The sequence below is a fragment of the Plutella xylostella genome, chromosome 29 (assembly GCF_932276165.1).
Source record: "Plutella xylostella chromosome 29, ilPluXylo3.1, whole genome shotgun sequence".
Classification (NCBI taxonomy): domain Eukaryota; kingdom Metazoa; phylum Arthropoda; class Insecta; order Lepidoptera; family Plutellidae; genus Plutella; species Plutella xylostella.
The window spans coordinates 11,114,303-11,129,446 of NC_064009.1; the positions used below are offsets into that span (position 1 = coordinate 11,114,303).

The 15,144-nt window shown below is 41.6% G+C and overlaps 2 protein-coding genes across 5 annotated transcripts; one reads left to right on the forward strand and one right to left on the reverse strand.

The window, feature by feature from the left end:
- Positions 1–5,546: 5,546 nt before the first annotated feature.
- On the reverse strand, positions 5,547–8,135 carry LOC105383963 (oxysterol-binding protein-related protein 11). The gene is made up of 5 exons (XM_038116802.2): positions 7,819–8,135; positions 7,567–7,728; positions 7,144–7,232; positions 6,571–6,649; positions 5,547–5,878 (listed from the first exon to the last, which is right to left on the reverse strand). The coding sequence occupies exons 1-5, from the start codon at positions 8,005–8,007 to the stop codon at positions 5,774–5,776; spliced, it is 624 nt and encodes a 207-aa protein (XP_037972730.1). The 5' UTR covers positions 8,008–8,135; the 3' UTR covers positions 5,547–5,773.
- A 121-nt stretch (positions 8,136–8,256) lies between these two features.
- LOC105383964 (aprataxin and PNK-like factor) lies at positions 8,257–13,447 on the forward strand. 4 transcript variants are annotated; one of them, XM_038116781.2, is made up of 8 exons: positions 8,257–8,723; positions 8,882–8,953; positions 9,045–9,408; positions 10,008–10,303; positions 10,386–10,495; positions 11,861–12,006; positions 12,417–12,619; positions 12,787–12,926. In XM_038116781.2, exons 1-7 carry the CDS (start codon positions 8,622–8,624, stop codon positions 12,584–12,586), a joined length of 1,260 nt encoding a protein of 419 aa, XP_037972709.2. In that variant the 5' UTR covers positions 8,257–8,621; the 3' UTR covers positions 12,587–12,619; positions 12,787–12,926. The 4 variants fall into 4 exon arrangements, with proteins under 4 accessions (XP_037972709.2, XP_037972707.2, XP_037972710.2 ...); XM_038116779.2 differs by lacking the exon at positions 12,417–12,619 and having other exon boundaries at positions 12,787–13,447; XM_038116782.2 differs by lacking the exon at positions 12,417–12,619 and having other exon boundaries at positions 10,008–10,270; positions 12,787–13,447.
- The last annotated feature ends 1,697 nt before the right edge of the window (positions 13,448–15,144 follow it).

A 15,144-nucleotide genomic window follows, 5' to 3' on the forward strand; every position in this document is an offset into this window, starting at 1 on the left:
ATTATAATATTCGAAATTATAATTTTCGTGATTATTAACTATAATTCGGTATTTTAAAAAATCGGTATTGCAATATTTCGTAAATTACATATTCGGGGTTATCAAATTCGGAAAAAAGTTTTTCGGAATATTTGGGTGTTCCCAGGTAGGCAACCTACCAAACTAAGATAACGCACCTACCTACCTAGAAGGTATGTACCGAAAAGAAAAAAAATAGAACTGTCTACAAAATACAAAAAGCAATGAGATCCCATCAAAAACAATACTTGTCAAAAAAAACCAAGTCTCGTAACCACAGACCTGTATTTGAGTAGACAACGCAAGTGCATGTACTTCGCGTGTAAAAAGGGAGTGAAATTATCTTCCTTTAGCGCAGTGTCATTAGGGACGTTCCTAAACTAAATCGTTCAAGTGACGTGACTGAAGTGACAGTAGGTATATAAATAATGGCACGCTTGGTTTCTGTACAAGGAATGAGACAAGCGTTGTCTTATATAAATATATTGACTTGGTCATCGCACTAAATAATTTAATTAACACGTGTTTCCATGCGATGACCGAGTCAATATATTTATATAAAACATTAAATATTTTTAAGATTGAGATGCGTGCGTGGATAAGACTTGGTATTACATGGATCTCACAACTTTTTACCGTATAACAACTGAGTTACGAGCACAGGACCTGTATTTCAATAGACAACGCTTGTCTCATTCCTTGTATAGAAACCAAGCGTGCCATTATTTTTATACCTACTGTCACTTCAGTCACGTCACTTGAACGATTTAGTTTAGGAACGTCCCTAATGACACTGCGCTAAAGGAAGATAATTTCACTCCCTTTTTACACGCGAAGTACATGCACTTGCGTTGTCTACTCAAATACAGGTTTGTGGTTACGAGACTTGGTTTTTTTTGACAAGTATTGTTTTTGATGGGATTCATTTTTCTATATATAGATAGATTATAAGCCACACTTCGCGCCTCTAAAATAGCATTTTCAGCACCATGTCAGTAGCACAAGGTTTTCAGGGTAGCAAATTTCGGATTGGTAATATGGAGATGCTGGAGTGGCGCATCCCCATGGCAAAGGGAGGATCCTCCGACGCCGGGTGGTGTGGCCTGGCGGGAAGCTACCCTACGGTTGGAGTTGGGAATAGGGAATATGCAAGAGGTTCAAATAAAGGTCAAATATTATTTATAATAAACTTTGTTATTTTATAACTACGCTTCCATCAATATTTTTGATTATAATTTATTTTTGAGCAAGTAAATGAAGTTTTAAAGTACAAATAAACTTCGGTAAATTCTAACTTCAGAGAAACGTCACCCATTTTCTTAGGGCGGATGTGACGTCAAAATTCTTTATATATCAATCTCAGAATAATAACTTCTTTGCGTTTACGGCGGAAGTTAAATAAATGCCAAGTGTAAACAAAGAAATGTTAATGTCACCGAGTGTTTGTGATGCTCGTTGTGATCAGATACGATGGATCACATAAAAATTCTTCCAATAGATCCTAAACTCCTATAACCTCTCCAGTTCTTGTTTGATATGCTTGTTTGTTTGCAAAGTTTAGGACTTTTTATATTTTTTGTTGGTAGTGTATGGGCTGCCACTAGTTGTTCTTTTGTAATGAGGCGTAAACAGCCATTCGCTAGTCAACGAACCACTCAAATATGCTCCATATTGCAACACAATAAAATTAAATTTGTATTGTAAGTATTATGACATGAACATGACACAAGTTGCTCTTTCTACTTTTAGGTTATAATGGCAGTAGTTAGTATATTTCAAAAGTTGTTATTTTTTTCTAAATTAAGTTATGGAAGAATTCTCGTAATCAGAAGAACTGGAGACATTAAATTTATTACGCAGTATGAACGAGTAAACTGTGGCCAGCTGCGGAAAAGTTTTTATTATAAATAAAAGATAATATGTATGTTATACGTTATTATTTTTGTAGAATGAAATTAGGGGATAATCATGTAGCATGTGAAAGAAAACATCGTGAGGAAACCTTAATATTTAGATTAAGCACATTTAGATATGTGAACCCACCAATCCGCAGTGGACCAGCGTGGTGGGAAATGGTCCAAGCTTAGAGGGGGGCTTGAGATATGCACAATGGTTCCATTCAAGAGAGCCAGGTGCAGGTTCTTACACCCCCGCAGATAATAGAATAGAATGACCCACTAACCCTAGCCTCTCTTACTGAGAACCAAAGTTACAGTAAGTACTTACATACAATACATATATTACTTTATATTCATATTGCCATAATAGCGTAATATTGTGTACAAAGGTCGTCTGGTTTGCGAGCTCCCATTTCAAAAGAGCTACTAGTAGCTATTTACGAGCTCCCATTACAAAACAGCCACTGGTCACACTTTATTACCATTACAAAACAGCCACTGCTCACACTTTATACACTTCCTTTTTCGTTTGTTACCATGACAACATTGGTTTGTTGAAAATACAAAAGTACTCTGTGATTACTTGATTAGGTAAAAAATATATGCCGACTGACGGGACTCATTATTCTGAGCCGCGAAATTAAAAGATTATGACGTCACACCAGCCCGCCATCCTGACGGGAATTTCAAAGTGGTCGTGATGGTTGTAATTTTTTAACTTTCTTTAAAATACCTTAAATTACTTAACATCAGTTATTTTGGCGTTGAATTTTTTTTACTATAATACAGTGATGTAAAACTATCCAATAAAAGTATTTAAAAAATTTATGCATATTCCCTATTTCTATAATATCGCATTGAAGCTTCCATACCGCGATGTAGGATTTCATGGTAATTGGCTTCGATTCCATACAGTGGTGTTCTGAGTATTGAGTTCCGAGCGCCATCTGTTGATTGTCATCTGAAGTTGTGGCTAGGAGTGTACTCTCAATATCAAAGTTACCTTTCAACAATAACAATTTATTTTGTTTTAAACCTTTGCATTAGTATAACTACATATTGTACAATATTATGTTGTTCATTATTTTTAATAAGTTGTGGGAGCATTAAGAGTAAGTACCTAAGTAAGATGGTAAGCCACTCAGTTTTAGGGTATAAGTACGTACTTACCTACTAATATTTTGGTGATGTTAGTCATTATACCTACTGTACCTGACTTACTACTGAAATGGATAATACGATTTTGATTTTGGAATAAGTAATAATACAGTGCCACAAACTTATCTGTTCCGGTGAGAGATCACGTAAATGTCTAATATTTCTTAATTCTTTAACGCCGGCTCCATACGTTGGCCCCAACGCAGGTCCCAACGCTACTCGTCCAACGTATGGATCTAGAAAATTGCATTGGCCCCAACGTTGGGGCGAGCGTTGGTAGTTGGCCGGCTCGTGTCGGTTTTATCAAAGGAATCTGCGCCAACGCTGGCGATCACGGCCACACGTTGGCGCTTTGCTCAGTGCTGTTGCAACACGCAACGAGTGCGGACGTCAAGCGAGAATGGATTTCTCATCCACAAAATCGTCACATTTACGGAAAAATTAAATAGTTACAGATTTTATTGAACTTAACAACAAGCACATCCAATAATATAGGATGCAACTCGAAAGGAACATAAAAATCAAAATGTATTAGCATGCATGGCGTAGGATTCAACAGAATATGGGCATGATCTTCTCAATTGAAGATTTAAAAAAAGCTGGAATCATTAATGAGCACATATTTATCGCCTAAGAGCAGTTAATATTTCTGTATCGGACATCTTCATGTTGGCCCTGCCGGGACAGAACTAGTTTGTTAGCCAACGTATGTACGCCTTACCCAATTTGCAGTCCAACGTTGGTACGAACGTTGGGACCAACGTGTGGAGCCGGCCTAAGATGTTAAGTTTTCCCGTAATGGTAATTTACCCTTGCGGTTTTAATAAACCCATCTAATCTATAACAATATATAATTTATTAGGAAATAATGAGATATGGACCAATGAGCCGTTTTCCTTGACAGCTGTCAGTTGAGCTTTTGGGTATGCCGATAGATGGCGTGAAAACGCAGTGTACCAACTGTCAAAAATTACATAGAGAGCAAAGAGTACTAAACTCAGAATAAGAACTCACTAGTTGTGATTAAATGTCGGGTGGTATGGTAGCGCGAGCCATCTTTCCGAGGCTCAGACTGCATGTGGCTTGGGATAGTGCTAAGTAATCTGTGAATAGTTCTACCCGCGCCGTTTGAACGGGTGCTGCGTGCGAGAACTGATTTTCTATTTTTATTTATTGTATGATCCTAAATAAGATCCCAAAGAAATACTTACAAGACAAGATGAGAATGTGTGCCGTCGCAACTTGTAAAAATAAAGGACATCATAAATTTCCAAATGATGGAAGCCAGGCGCAACAATGGATTAAGGCGACTCGGATAAATGTGCGAAAAATTGATTGGAAACTGCGAAAAGAATCATGGTTGTGTTCGGATCATTTCATACCAAGTGATTTTCATTCACGTAAGTAAGTTAAATCATTCGCGGTAATGTAAATTAACCATTGTTACATAACATGATATATTATCATCGTAGAGAAAATAATACTACAATACTACCTACCTAGAGTGCCACAAACTTATCTGTTCCGGTGACAGCTCACGTAAATGTCTAATATTTCTTAATTCTATAAGATTTTAAGTTTGCTCGTATTGTTAATTCGCTCTTGCGGTGTTAATAAACCCATTTAATCTTTTAAAACATACAATTCATTAGTAAGTAATGAGATATGGATCAATTTAGTTCGCTCTCACCGGAACAGATAAATTTGTCACACTGTACGTCACTTTCACATTTCGTTAGCATCACAGAATAACATGTGATCTGAGTGTGTTCTGAGGGTTTGACAGTTGGAACAACCCTAGACAATGCCATCTATTTCTCCAAAAAGGAACTTTTTTTTCTTTTTAACAAACGCCTCATTTAGTGAACTGTCACCGGAACAGATAAGTTTGTCGCACTCTACTCGTATCTGAGACTCGTATGTATAGTTAGTAAGAGACAAGATAAACATTTCCGATATTTATTGACCTTAGGTATTTAAAATAATGTGTTTAATTAACTGACGGTAGGACTGGTCCACCGATTTAAAGTCGCTCAGCGTGCTATGGAGAGAGCTATGCTTGGGGATTCTCTGATGGATCGTATCAGAAACGAGGTTATCCGTCAGAGGACTAAGGTTACCGACATAGCTGTCAACATATGCAAGCTGAAGTGGCAGTGGGCTGGTCATATCTGCCGAAGAACCGATAACCGTTGGGGTAGACGAGTTCTCGAGTGGAGACCACGAACAGGCAAACGCAGCGTGGGACGCCCTCCTGCCCGCTGGACTGACGACCTTAGGCGGGTGGCGGGTAGTGGTTGGATGAGAAAGGCCGAGGACCGAGTGTTGTGGCGCTCCTTGGGAGAGGCCTATGTCCAGCAGTGGATGATTATTGGCTGATGATGGATTTAATTAACAATGCGCATGTGGAGATAAAATTTTATGAATTAATAAAATGAAAGAAAATGAAGAAATAAAATGTATTCACGGTGATACGAATTCAAAATATATTTTTATTTTATGCGCCTTATGTGGTACGTAACTCACTTTACTACATAGGTATTATCCAGAATTGGAAAAATAAACAAGACAGTCCTCATCTTTTTCTATAACGTTCTGGGCGTCGATGTGTTTAAAACATGCCTATTAAGATTGGGACACATAGCGCTGTATGAAAGTGGCTACCATCAGGAATGTGTGTGATCTGGGGGGGGGGGGCACTACTGCTGGTCGGGGGCGGGGGCGGCGCGCTGCGCGGCGTGCTGCTGGCGGTGCAGCACGCCCAGACACTGCAGCAGCACCTGCATGGTCGCCGCCGACGTCGCCTGCAACCACACACACGGAGAGAACTTATTATTATTATAAATTCTTTATTGGTCATAAAAACTTAGTAAATATAAATAAATAAATAAATATGTGGGGACATCTCACACACGGCCATCCGACCCCAAGCTAGTTAAATTTGTGATGGGCAGCTACAAGCTAGGCAGAACCTGTGTTATGGGTGTCGGACAGCTGATATATCTACACAAATACATAGATAGATAGATACTAAATATAAATATCAACACCCAAACAAACGCAGTACAAACGCGAACTTAATGCTAGTAGCATTCTCTACCAGTTCTCTAACGTTCACTCGGATACGGCCATTTTGTCTCGAGCCCATCACAAATTTAACTGATTCCGAGACGCACAACATCACCCAACGATATATTATTGAAAATAATAGATGAATGTTCCTTTCTTCCTTTCTTTGTCATTTCTACTAAGTAGTGAGCAGTAGTGAGCATTGAAATCAATTACTTTTCACATGGAGTGAAAAGTAATTACTTTTCACATGGAGTGAGAGGACATGGAGTGAAAAGTAATTGATTTCACCTTTACTTACACATATGAAGCGGATGTAATGTATCTGCAATATATTGGTAAGCAATTTTTTCTTTATTCAACAGCAAAGATAGAAAACTGAGCATAAGAAAGCCAAGACTAGAGCGCAGTAAAGAGACAGTCGTACCTTGAGCAGCAGCAAGTCGGTGTCGGTGTGGCTGAAGGGCGCCTCGGCCGCCTCCACGCAGCGCGCCAGCGCCGCGTCGCTGCGCGTGGAACAACGAAAACATTAATAACTGTTGCAGCCATGGGAATTTCGGGATGTCTAAATCCAGGGCGAGCTTACTGCATACCTTATATAACCTATACCTTATATGTAGGGGTCCTTAAGAAAAATGGTTACGAGATGGCTCAATAGATGGTGTAACTTGTTTTAAATAAGGCCAAATTAGTTGTATCATGGCAAAAAGAGTAGGTATTTAACTTCTTTGATAATGTTTTGTTCCTAACCTGTCCCACTCATTATACATACATATAGATGGCATTCGCACTCAAGCGCTCGTTACTAGTATTTCTAATAAACAACCATATACCAATGAGCTTGCTGGAATTTAAGTACATCTAAATAATTATATGAACCCAAGAAACGGGAGTGGACCAGTGTGGAGTGTGAAATGGAGTGGGAGTGTCAGGCCCATGGACTTGTGTGTGTGTGTGTGTGTGTGTGTGTGTGTGTGTGTGTGTGTGTGTGTGCATTTACCTGAGCTCAGTCTGCTGCAGCTGGTGGCGCGCGCGGCTCATGGCGTCGAGCACGGCGAGCTGGTCGCGCGGCCGCACGCCGCCCAGCGCCTGGGGAGACCAACATATAGTTACTCAACCAACCAGTCTCAAGTTAATACATAACCATAAGCAGTTCATTTGATTCTTTATGATTGGCTACTACTACACAGCCCGTTTAATACTCCTCAGGAGTGTAGGGCATGGGCCTTCTCTAAAACTGAAGTGTTATTGCAATAATCTCCATGGTTGGCCAGTGGGTTATACTTAACACACTAGACCTGAGGACAAATATCTGTCTTGACTAGGGATCAAACACTATACTTTTGGCATAGCAGTCAGGGTCACTAACCACTAAACACCAACAGTAGTTGTTGTCTCAAGTATGCCTACAGTGATAATATACCTTGGTGTGTATCTCTGCGACAGCACGCAGGGAGTCCACCCACTCCTGGCGCGCGCGCGCGTCGGCGGCGCGCAGCTTCAGCAGGTCGCCCGACGCGCAGTTCACGCTGAACGTGCGCGAGTCCTCGTCGCTGGGGCAGATCACCGCCGCCGCGAGGCCCACCTACACAACATACACAAATAAATGCTACTTAAGAGTTAAGTAATAGTTTGAAGAGAAGCTTGATGCTGGCGGTGCGGGTGTGGTAGGTACCTCGCCGCGCGCGGGCTGCCCCGGCGCCACGGAGTCGCCGGGCCCGTCCACCAGGTAGTACGACAGCACCCCCGTCTCAGGGTCCACTGCGAACCACCGCTGCTGCCATCCTTTCACCACGTTTGTATATTTATACAACTGTCCTGATAAAGGCCGGTGTGTGCTTACACTGGCACTGTTTTTTATCATTTTTATTTTATTGTGCAGTTTTTTAAAACTGAGATAAAGAAAACTATTGATTTTTGTGTGTTTGTTTACATTATTTTGGAATTTTGGATGAAATGTTGCTGTGATATGTGACAGACAGAAGTGACAGTAGATTTGTCATGTTCAATGTCACGTGTCAGTCTATATCCCAGGCTGCGATCCAAACGTGCTAACGTTTTTCATAACGTGTTTCGCAAACCAAGTCATTCAATCACTCTCATCCTCTCTTATCTAAACTCTCAATCGATGCACTCAGTTTTATTCTTTGTTTGAGGCGCCTGACTTATAGAGCGTTTCATCAAATAACATGAGTTAAACAAACAAAATCCAACCTTAGTCTAATGTAACTTTCTTTGTAATGGGTTCTTTTCGTAGCATTTCGTAGTGTATTTAAGTATTTATTCTGTGCAAAATGTCAAAGAGGCATGTTATTGTTGACATTTTCCATGTTTGTTTGTCATTAAGTAGATTTCATTTCAGTTGCATTGCATTAAATAAATTCACGTTAACGTTAATAAAAATATTAATTTCGTAGTGTGTCCCTTTGCCTGGAATCGTGAGTTGCCGGTCGACACGACAGTGCAAATTGACACGGAATGAAAATGGTATTTAGGCTACTGCGAGTGGATTGCGCCGAACCGTGCAAAATACAACTTTCAGATGGCGTTCATAAGTTTGGACGTGGTATTTTCCTTGATGTGAGTATGTATTTTCTAATTACTCAGGTTTAGAGTTTCTAATCCCTTCACGGAGGAATGTAGTACCCTCCCCCACCCATTTCTTGCTTACCAGCCTGATAAGATTCCTTCCCTACTTATGCAGCCGACTGTACATGATAGTGTGTTGTGTGTTGCAGTGCGAGGACCGGCGAGTGTCGCGGCGGCACGGGGAGCTGCGCGTGGCGGCCGGCGCCGTGGCGCTGCACGCGGTCAGTACAACACATACATTCTGTGTGGGAAATCTGTTAAGTTTGTACTACTGTGTTACCTACCTACCTAATTTTATATTATATTTTTCAGTTACACCAAAACCCATGCTTTTACATTAAGAAAGAGACAGAAGATACAGAAATTTTAAGAAAAGATGAGACAGTGAATTTGAGTAATGGTGACAGGTTTGGTTTACTGCCGGGCTCCTACTGGTATGAGCTGCTGGAGCTGCCGGACTCCGTGGAGCCTACAACCACTCCAGCCCTCACCACCTCTGGCAGTCCCACGGACACTGCGTGTGGCCACACTGTTGGTGAGCCACACAAGGAGTCCCCCACCCTCACACAGAGCAGCACTGAAGCTCCCGCCGACCCCAATGAGTCTGCCGTGTTGGACTTCCAGCTCAATGACACTCTGCAAGCTGACCCAGCTCCGGGCTCCCCATCACTACTTGGTCAGTATCTTAATAACTCGAACTTAAGAACTCTAGATTATCCCAAATCCATTAGATACCAATGGCCGTATAGCCTTTAGATAAATCTGACGGAAAACACAAGTATTTATGGGAATTATGTCACTAGATGTCACTAAGGGTCAATTTAGATGTACCACAACCACACCACAACCACGCCGTGTGGTCAGGCGTATATTTTGTATTGAAAATGAATAATCCAATTCACACGTGCCACATTTGGCCGTTGTTATCAACCACCTGTGTAATACGACCACATCGCGTCGGCACCGCGGCCACCTCCTCTCCCTATTAACTGCATACAAACATGTGGTCACCACATCTCAACGACAGCGACAACACAACCACATCGACATTTTGTCACTGCCACAATGCAACTACAAAAAGCTGCTGCCACACTATTCACACGTAACCACAGCTTGACCACATTATGTCGCTGCGACATGGTGTGGTTGTGGTACCTGTGAATTGACGCTAAAGCAAAGCAGCATTCTCATTTAGATTTTTTTCCATATTACAGTGGCTTTATTATCTGTGTATCTTTTGTCTTGGAGTATAGGAAATTTACTCTTTTTTTTCAGGTAGAGATGAGCAAAGTGCAGGCGCGGCTGCTGTGACGTGTGAGAGTGACTGCGAAGCCGGCCAGGCGGCGGGCAAGCGACGGCACGCGACCAGCGATGAGGAGGCGGCGGGCAAGCGACCGCGCACCGCCAGCAGTCACTGGCCAGTCAAGACTGAGCCGCCAGACGGAATGCCAGATGTCCCTGAACTAAAGCCAGATGTTCTGGAAGCCAAGTTAGACGCTCCCGACGTAAAGCCTGATTCTCCCGATGTCAAGCCAGATGTGAGCAAAATCGACATTGGCGCGTCTGCTCCAGTAATTATTTTATTGTAATTCCTTTCCTAACACTTTGCATATAAGTCGATGCCCATTGTAAATGGTAAACTATCTGTTGCAGGGTCCGTCGACAGCGGCGCCGCCCCCCGCGCCCCCCGCCGGCGCGTCCCCCGCGCCCCCGGACGACGGCTTCCCGCGCGAGAGATGCTTCTACGGGGCTGACTGCTACAGGTTTTTTAACAGTTCCAAATTATACATAGATAGATAGATTAGTTGACTGGATTCCGCATGCTATCCTATTTTATTCCTGTAAAAGTATCAAAAGTGTTGTGCATGGGAACACCCAAATATTCCGAAAAACTTTTTTCCGAATTTGAAAACACCGAATATGTAATTTACGAAATATTGCAATACCGATTTTTTTAAATGCCGAATTCTAAAAATCACGTAAATTATAATTTCGAATATTATAATCACGAAGATTTGTTATTACGATTGTCAAATACACGAACGTTAAAAAATACGATTACTCAAGCATACGAAAAATAAAATACCGATTTATTCGTGATTTTGACAAAAAAACCGTAAACGTCTTAACAACCTTAGACCCAAAACCTAAAGATAGGTGCGACGACGAGCAAAGCGAGGAGGAGCGTGTTAGGTGCACATAGATATCGAAAAACAAAGCGGAGCGCAGCGAAGCGGAGCGGAGCGTTTCAAATATAGAGCAAAACAATTGCTCGGAATTTTATGGTGTTTAACCTTAAAAACCTTAGGACCTAAACCTAAAGATAGGTGCGACGACGAGCAAAGCGAGGAGGAGCGTGTTAGGTGCACATAGATATTGAAAAACGAAGCGGAGCGGAGCGTTTCAAATATAGAGTAAAAATATTGTAAATAGAAAACTATTTGTAGTATTTGTTGTTAAGTAACACAACAAAGCAATGAAATTGCTCGGATTTTTACGGTGATGAACCTTAAAAACCTTAGGACCTAAATCTAAAGATAGGTGCGACGACGAGCAAAGCGAGGAGGAGCGTGTTAGGTGCACATAGATATCGAAAAACAAAGCGGAGCGCAGCGAAGCGGAGCGGAGCGTTTCACATAATATAGCTTAAAAAATATTGTTTAATTGTATACGGATTATGCTGTTAATAAACACACTATTCTTAGTAACTATTTCTTGTTAACTAAGATACATTCGGGAATTTGTATTTTCGGAATATTAAAAAACTTCGGGATTCGTAATTTTAATAATTCGTTATAATAAAAGGTCGTACTTTTAAAACATCGAAATAATAATATTCGGAAAATTGACTTTCGTGATTTTAATAAATATGTTGTTTGAAATTTCGTTTATTGACTAATCGTGATTTTCGTTATTCGGAAACTTGAAATTCGGGATTGTGAATTATTCGGAACTATGAAATTCTTAATTTTAAAAATCGTTATTTTCATATTCGTAAAAAAGTAATTCGGATTTATGTAGTGTACCCGTTGTGCATACATATGTATCCAAACAATTTCTATAGACATAAGAACGAGTTCTTGAACATTATAACAATGAAATACCTACTAATGTGTTTGCAACTCCAGGAAGAACCCAGTGCACCGCGCCACGTACCGGCACCCGGGCGACGCGGACTGGGCGGGCGCGGGCGCGGGGGGCGAGCCGTGCCGCTGGGGCGCGGCGTGCCGGCGCCGGGACCCGCGGCACTGGGAGCAGGCCCATCATCCACCAGGTGGGCACACCACTACATCTCACTTACTAAAAAAAATATTTGGTTTCGTTCAGGGATAAGTTAGAATGCCGGGGCTCGTCTGGGTTCCGCGAGCGACTACGACGCCGACTGTCCACTCTCTCAGTGCGCAGCGAGCACCACGCTTAGGGTCAATTTATACTAGTACAGAGTCGAAGCGCATCGAAGCGTCTATTCAATACTGAACATTACTCCACAGCATAACGCACACATTGCTACGAGATTTTAAAAAGTCGCGCGCATTCTTCGCGATTCGCGCGTCCACGCGTGACCAACGCAACCAACCATTCGTGCGGCTTTGCTTTACTTGTGAAGAATTTGACGCTTCGCTGCGCTTCGACTCTGCCCCAGTATAAATTGACCCTTACTGTCTCGATTTTTCTGTGATTTAGGCACGTCGCGGCCGCGGCCCGCGCTGCGCGTGCACGCCGTCTGCCTGCACATCCACCCACGCGACGAGCTGCAAGACGAGCTCTACGACGAGCTCGACAACGAGTTCGAGGACGAGCTCGACTACGAGAGCGGCCTCGACCGCAGCGTCGACCAGGACTACGAGTTCTAGCATCGACATCATAGCGCCACCACTCGCCACAAGGTGAACACCGCAACATACCATTAGCATAGCTTCCACTGTGCACCATTAGTACTCCAATATTATAAAGCGTCGACTGAACTATGATATCGATGTCTAGCCTCTAGCTGATCCCCTAGGGCCCTACCCATTCTCTTCTCGTGCAATATCAGTGTTTATGTGTGTTGCAGGAAAAGTGAAGCCGGGCGCGCGAGGCCGCCCCCGGCGCTCGTCGAGCAGCGACCCACCGAGCCCGGGCGGCTCCCCCGCGCCCGCCTCGCCCCCTCCTCGCCGCCGCCCCGCCCCGCGCGCCCCCGCCCTCGCCCCCGCCTCGCCCGACAGCGCCGCCGAGGACCCCTTCCACACGGACGACGAGGACGACTGGCTGCCCGCGTGACACACACAGCGAATCGAAATAAATGAATCCCACCAAAACATTCAATGTAAAAAAATGCCAAGTCTCTCGATGCAGTCTTTCCATCGTAAAAAGTTATGAGATCTCATAGAAGCCAAGTCCTATTCAAATTATTTGTTAGTTATAAATCAACATTTAGTAATTTTATCAATAGTTTTCTTTATATTATAATTATTACAGTGACTTGGCAATGAGCACAAGATGAAACAAATAGAACGGCATTTTAGGTTACTCAAACCGCATACGTAAACATTAGTACATAATCTTAATTACTGTATTAGGGCATGTGTAGTCGGTAAGTCGGTAGTGACCATCATGATAAACATAAAAAATAAATAAGTATACTTAATCTAATCACAGATCGTCAGTAGTAACATTTGCACATAATTCCAGGCTTGCTGCCTGCAGCCTTGCAGCTTTTAGTTTGTGCTCATTGCTAGTGGAGGTTAATATAACATATAGCTAAAAAACATAGCAAGTGATTTGCTCGCAACGAATAGCATTCGCTTTATGAACGCGCAAATGCTGCTATAATTATAACGCGACGCGCCCTCGCGATCTTAGCTCGCAAAATTGGACAGCGTCTGCCCGCGGCCGTTGCCACGACGCTACTGCTAGAAATAGCGGAGCGGCTCCGCTATTTCTCGCAGCCGCGAGACGTGGCGCGTGATAACCGTGCAGGCGATATTCACTTGCTTTGTAGCGTCTCGCTCTCTCAACGGTGCAACGTCGCGCGACTCGCGTGTGAGAGAGCGAGACGCTGCGAAGCTGCAAGCTTCACTACGCAATAGCGCTCCGCTATCTGCTGAAATTAGCTCCGCAGTCGCGATTTGGCAACGGCCACGGGTGGCCGCTATGCTAATTGTGCCTCGCGCAACGTTACGAATTACGATCGCGTTGTTTGTTTTGTTGCATTTGCGTGCTGTAAATAAATATACATAATAATAAATAGTTTAAATAGTAACGTATTAAAATAGGTATAGTGTTTATTTAGGTTTAGTGTAAAATTGAAAATAAATAGTGTTTGTGTAAGTGTAAATAGGTACTTTCTAACGGACAATTTGGTTCTGAGGACAATTTCGTATTTTAAATGTTTTGTGATTGTGTGTGATTGAACTTTGACTGGACAATTTACCTATCTTTACTTTACGTGTGTTTTCGTAAGTGGATGAAACATTGAAAGGATATTACTTTGTGGTTTTAAAGTGTTTTGTGTAAATAGTTATTGCAATTAAAGAACGTTTGACAATAATTCATAAAAATGAAGAGAAACAGTGATGTGCCATTATAGACAGTCCTAAGCCTGTAAAGTATGAAGGAAAGTTCATTGGTTTTTTCATAATTTCTTTTTTTCATAAATTTTTTTTTTTTGCTCTTCAATATTGTTATAACGTAGTGGATTAAATAACCTGCTATAAATGTGTAACATAGCGTCTGTAGCGTGTTATCAAAATGTAGCCGTTTTTCCCACCACTACTCATTGCCAAAAAGAAAACTATTGATAACATTACTAATTGACTATTACTACTCGACTGCATCTAGAGACTTGGCATTTTTTTACATTAATGTTTTGGTGGGATCTCATTTATTTTTTGTAAGTGTTGACAGTACTACTTAGACTGCGTTCTGTAACGAAACCATACCGCGATGTAGAATGCATCCGGCAATGTCATCTAGTTTAAGTTTATTAATGTAATAAATTATAAATTATGAACTTTATGTATTTGGTAATTTGCATTAATTATGGCCTATTTTGGCTGATGATGACAGTATATGTATTACATGAATTATACTATTATATTCTATTCTTATGTTCAATTGAATACTTAAACAACGAACAAAGTTGCAGTCGAAATCCATACACAATGTTCTTGCCAAACCGCAAATATAAAATTGTTTTCTGTGGTACATATTTTTTTTGTTTTTATTATTTTTCCTTTATATGTGGCTAATGACCTATTTTGGTGCAAAATTTTAAGTTTCTAAGTCTGCTAGAAGTACCTTAAACTTTTTAATGATCTGTCACTTAGTCAGTGAGTCAGTGAGTGACAAAATGGTGTACCTTTGATCGACCGTAACTCCTAAACTATTAATTCAATTGGCATGTAATTTCGAAATTAAGCTTGTTATAATG

Coding starts and splice junctions, on each gene's coding strand:
- LOC105383963 (XM_038116802.2), bottom strand. CDS start 8,007: ATGATAAAAAACAGTGCCAGTGTAAGCACACACCGGCCTTTATCAGGA. Junction 6,650..7,143: donor CTGCAGCAGACTGAGCTCAG/GTAAATGCACAC, acceptor TTCCACGCGCAG/CGACGCGGCGCTGGCGCGCT. Junction 5,879..6,570: donor CCGACTTGCTGCTGCTCAAG/GTACGACTGTCT, acceptor GTGTGGTTGCAG/GCGACGTCGGCGGCGACCAT.
- LOC105383964 (XM_038116779.2), top strand. CDS start 8,622: ATGAAAATGGTATTTAGGCTACTGCGAGTGGATTGCGCCGAACCGTGC. Junction 8,724..8,881: donor GACGTGGTATTTTCCTTGAT/GTGAGTATGTAT, acceptor TGTGTGTTGCAG/TGCGAGGACCGGCGAGTGTC. Junction 9,409..10,007: donor GGGCTCCCCATCACTACTTG/GTCAGTATCTTA, acceptor CTTTTTTTTCAG/GTAGAGATGAGCAAAGTGCA.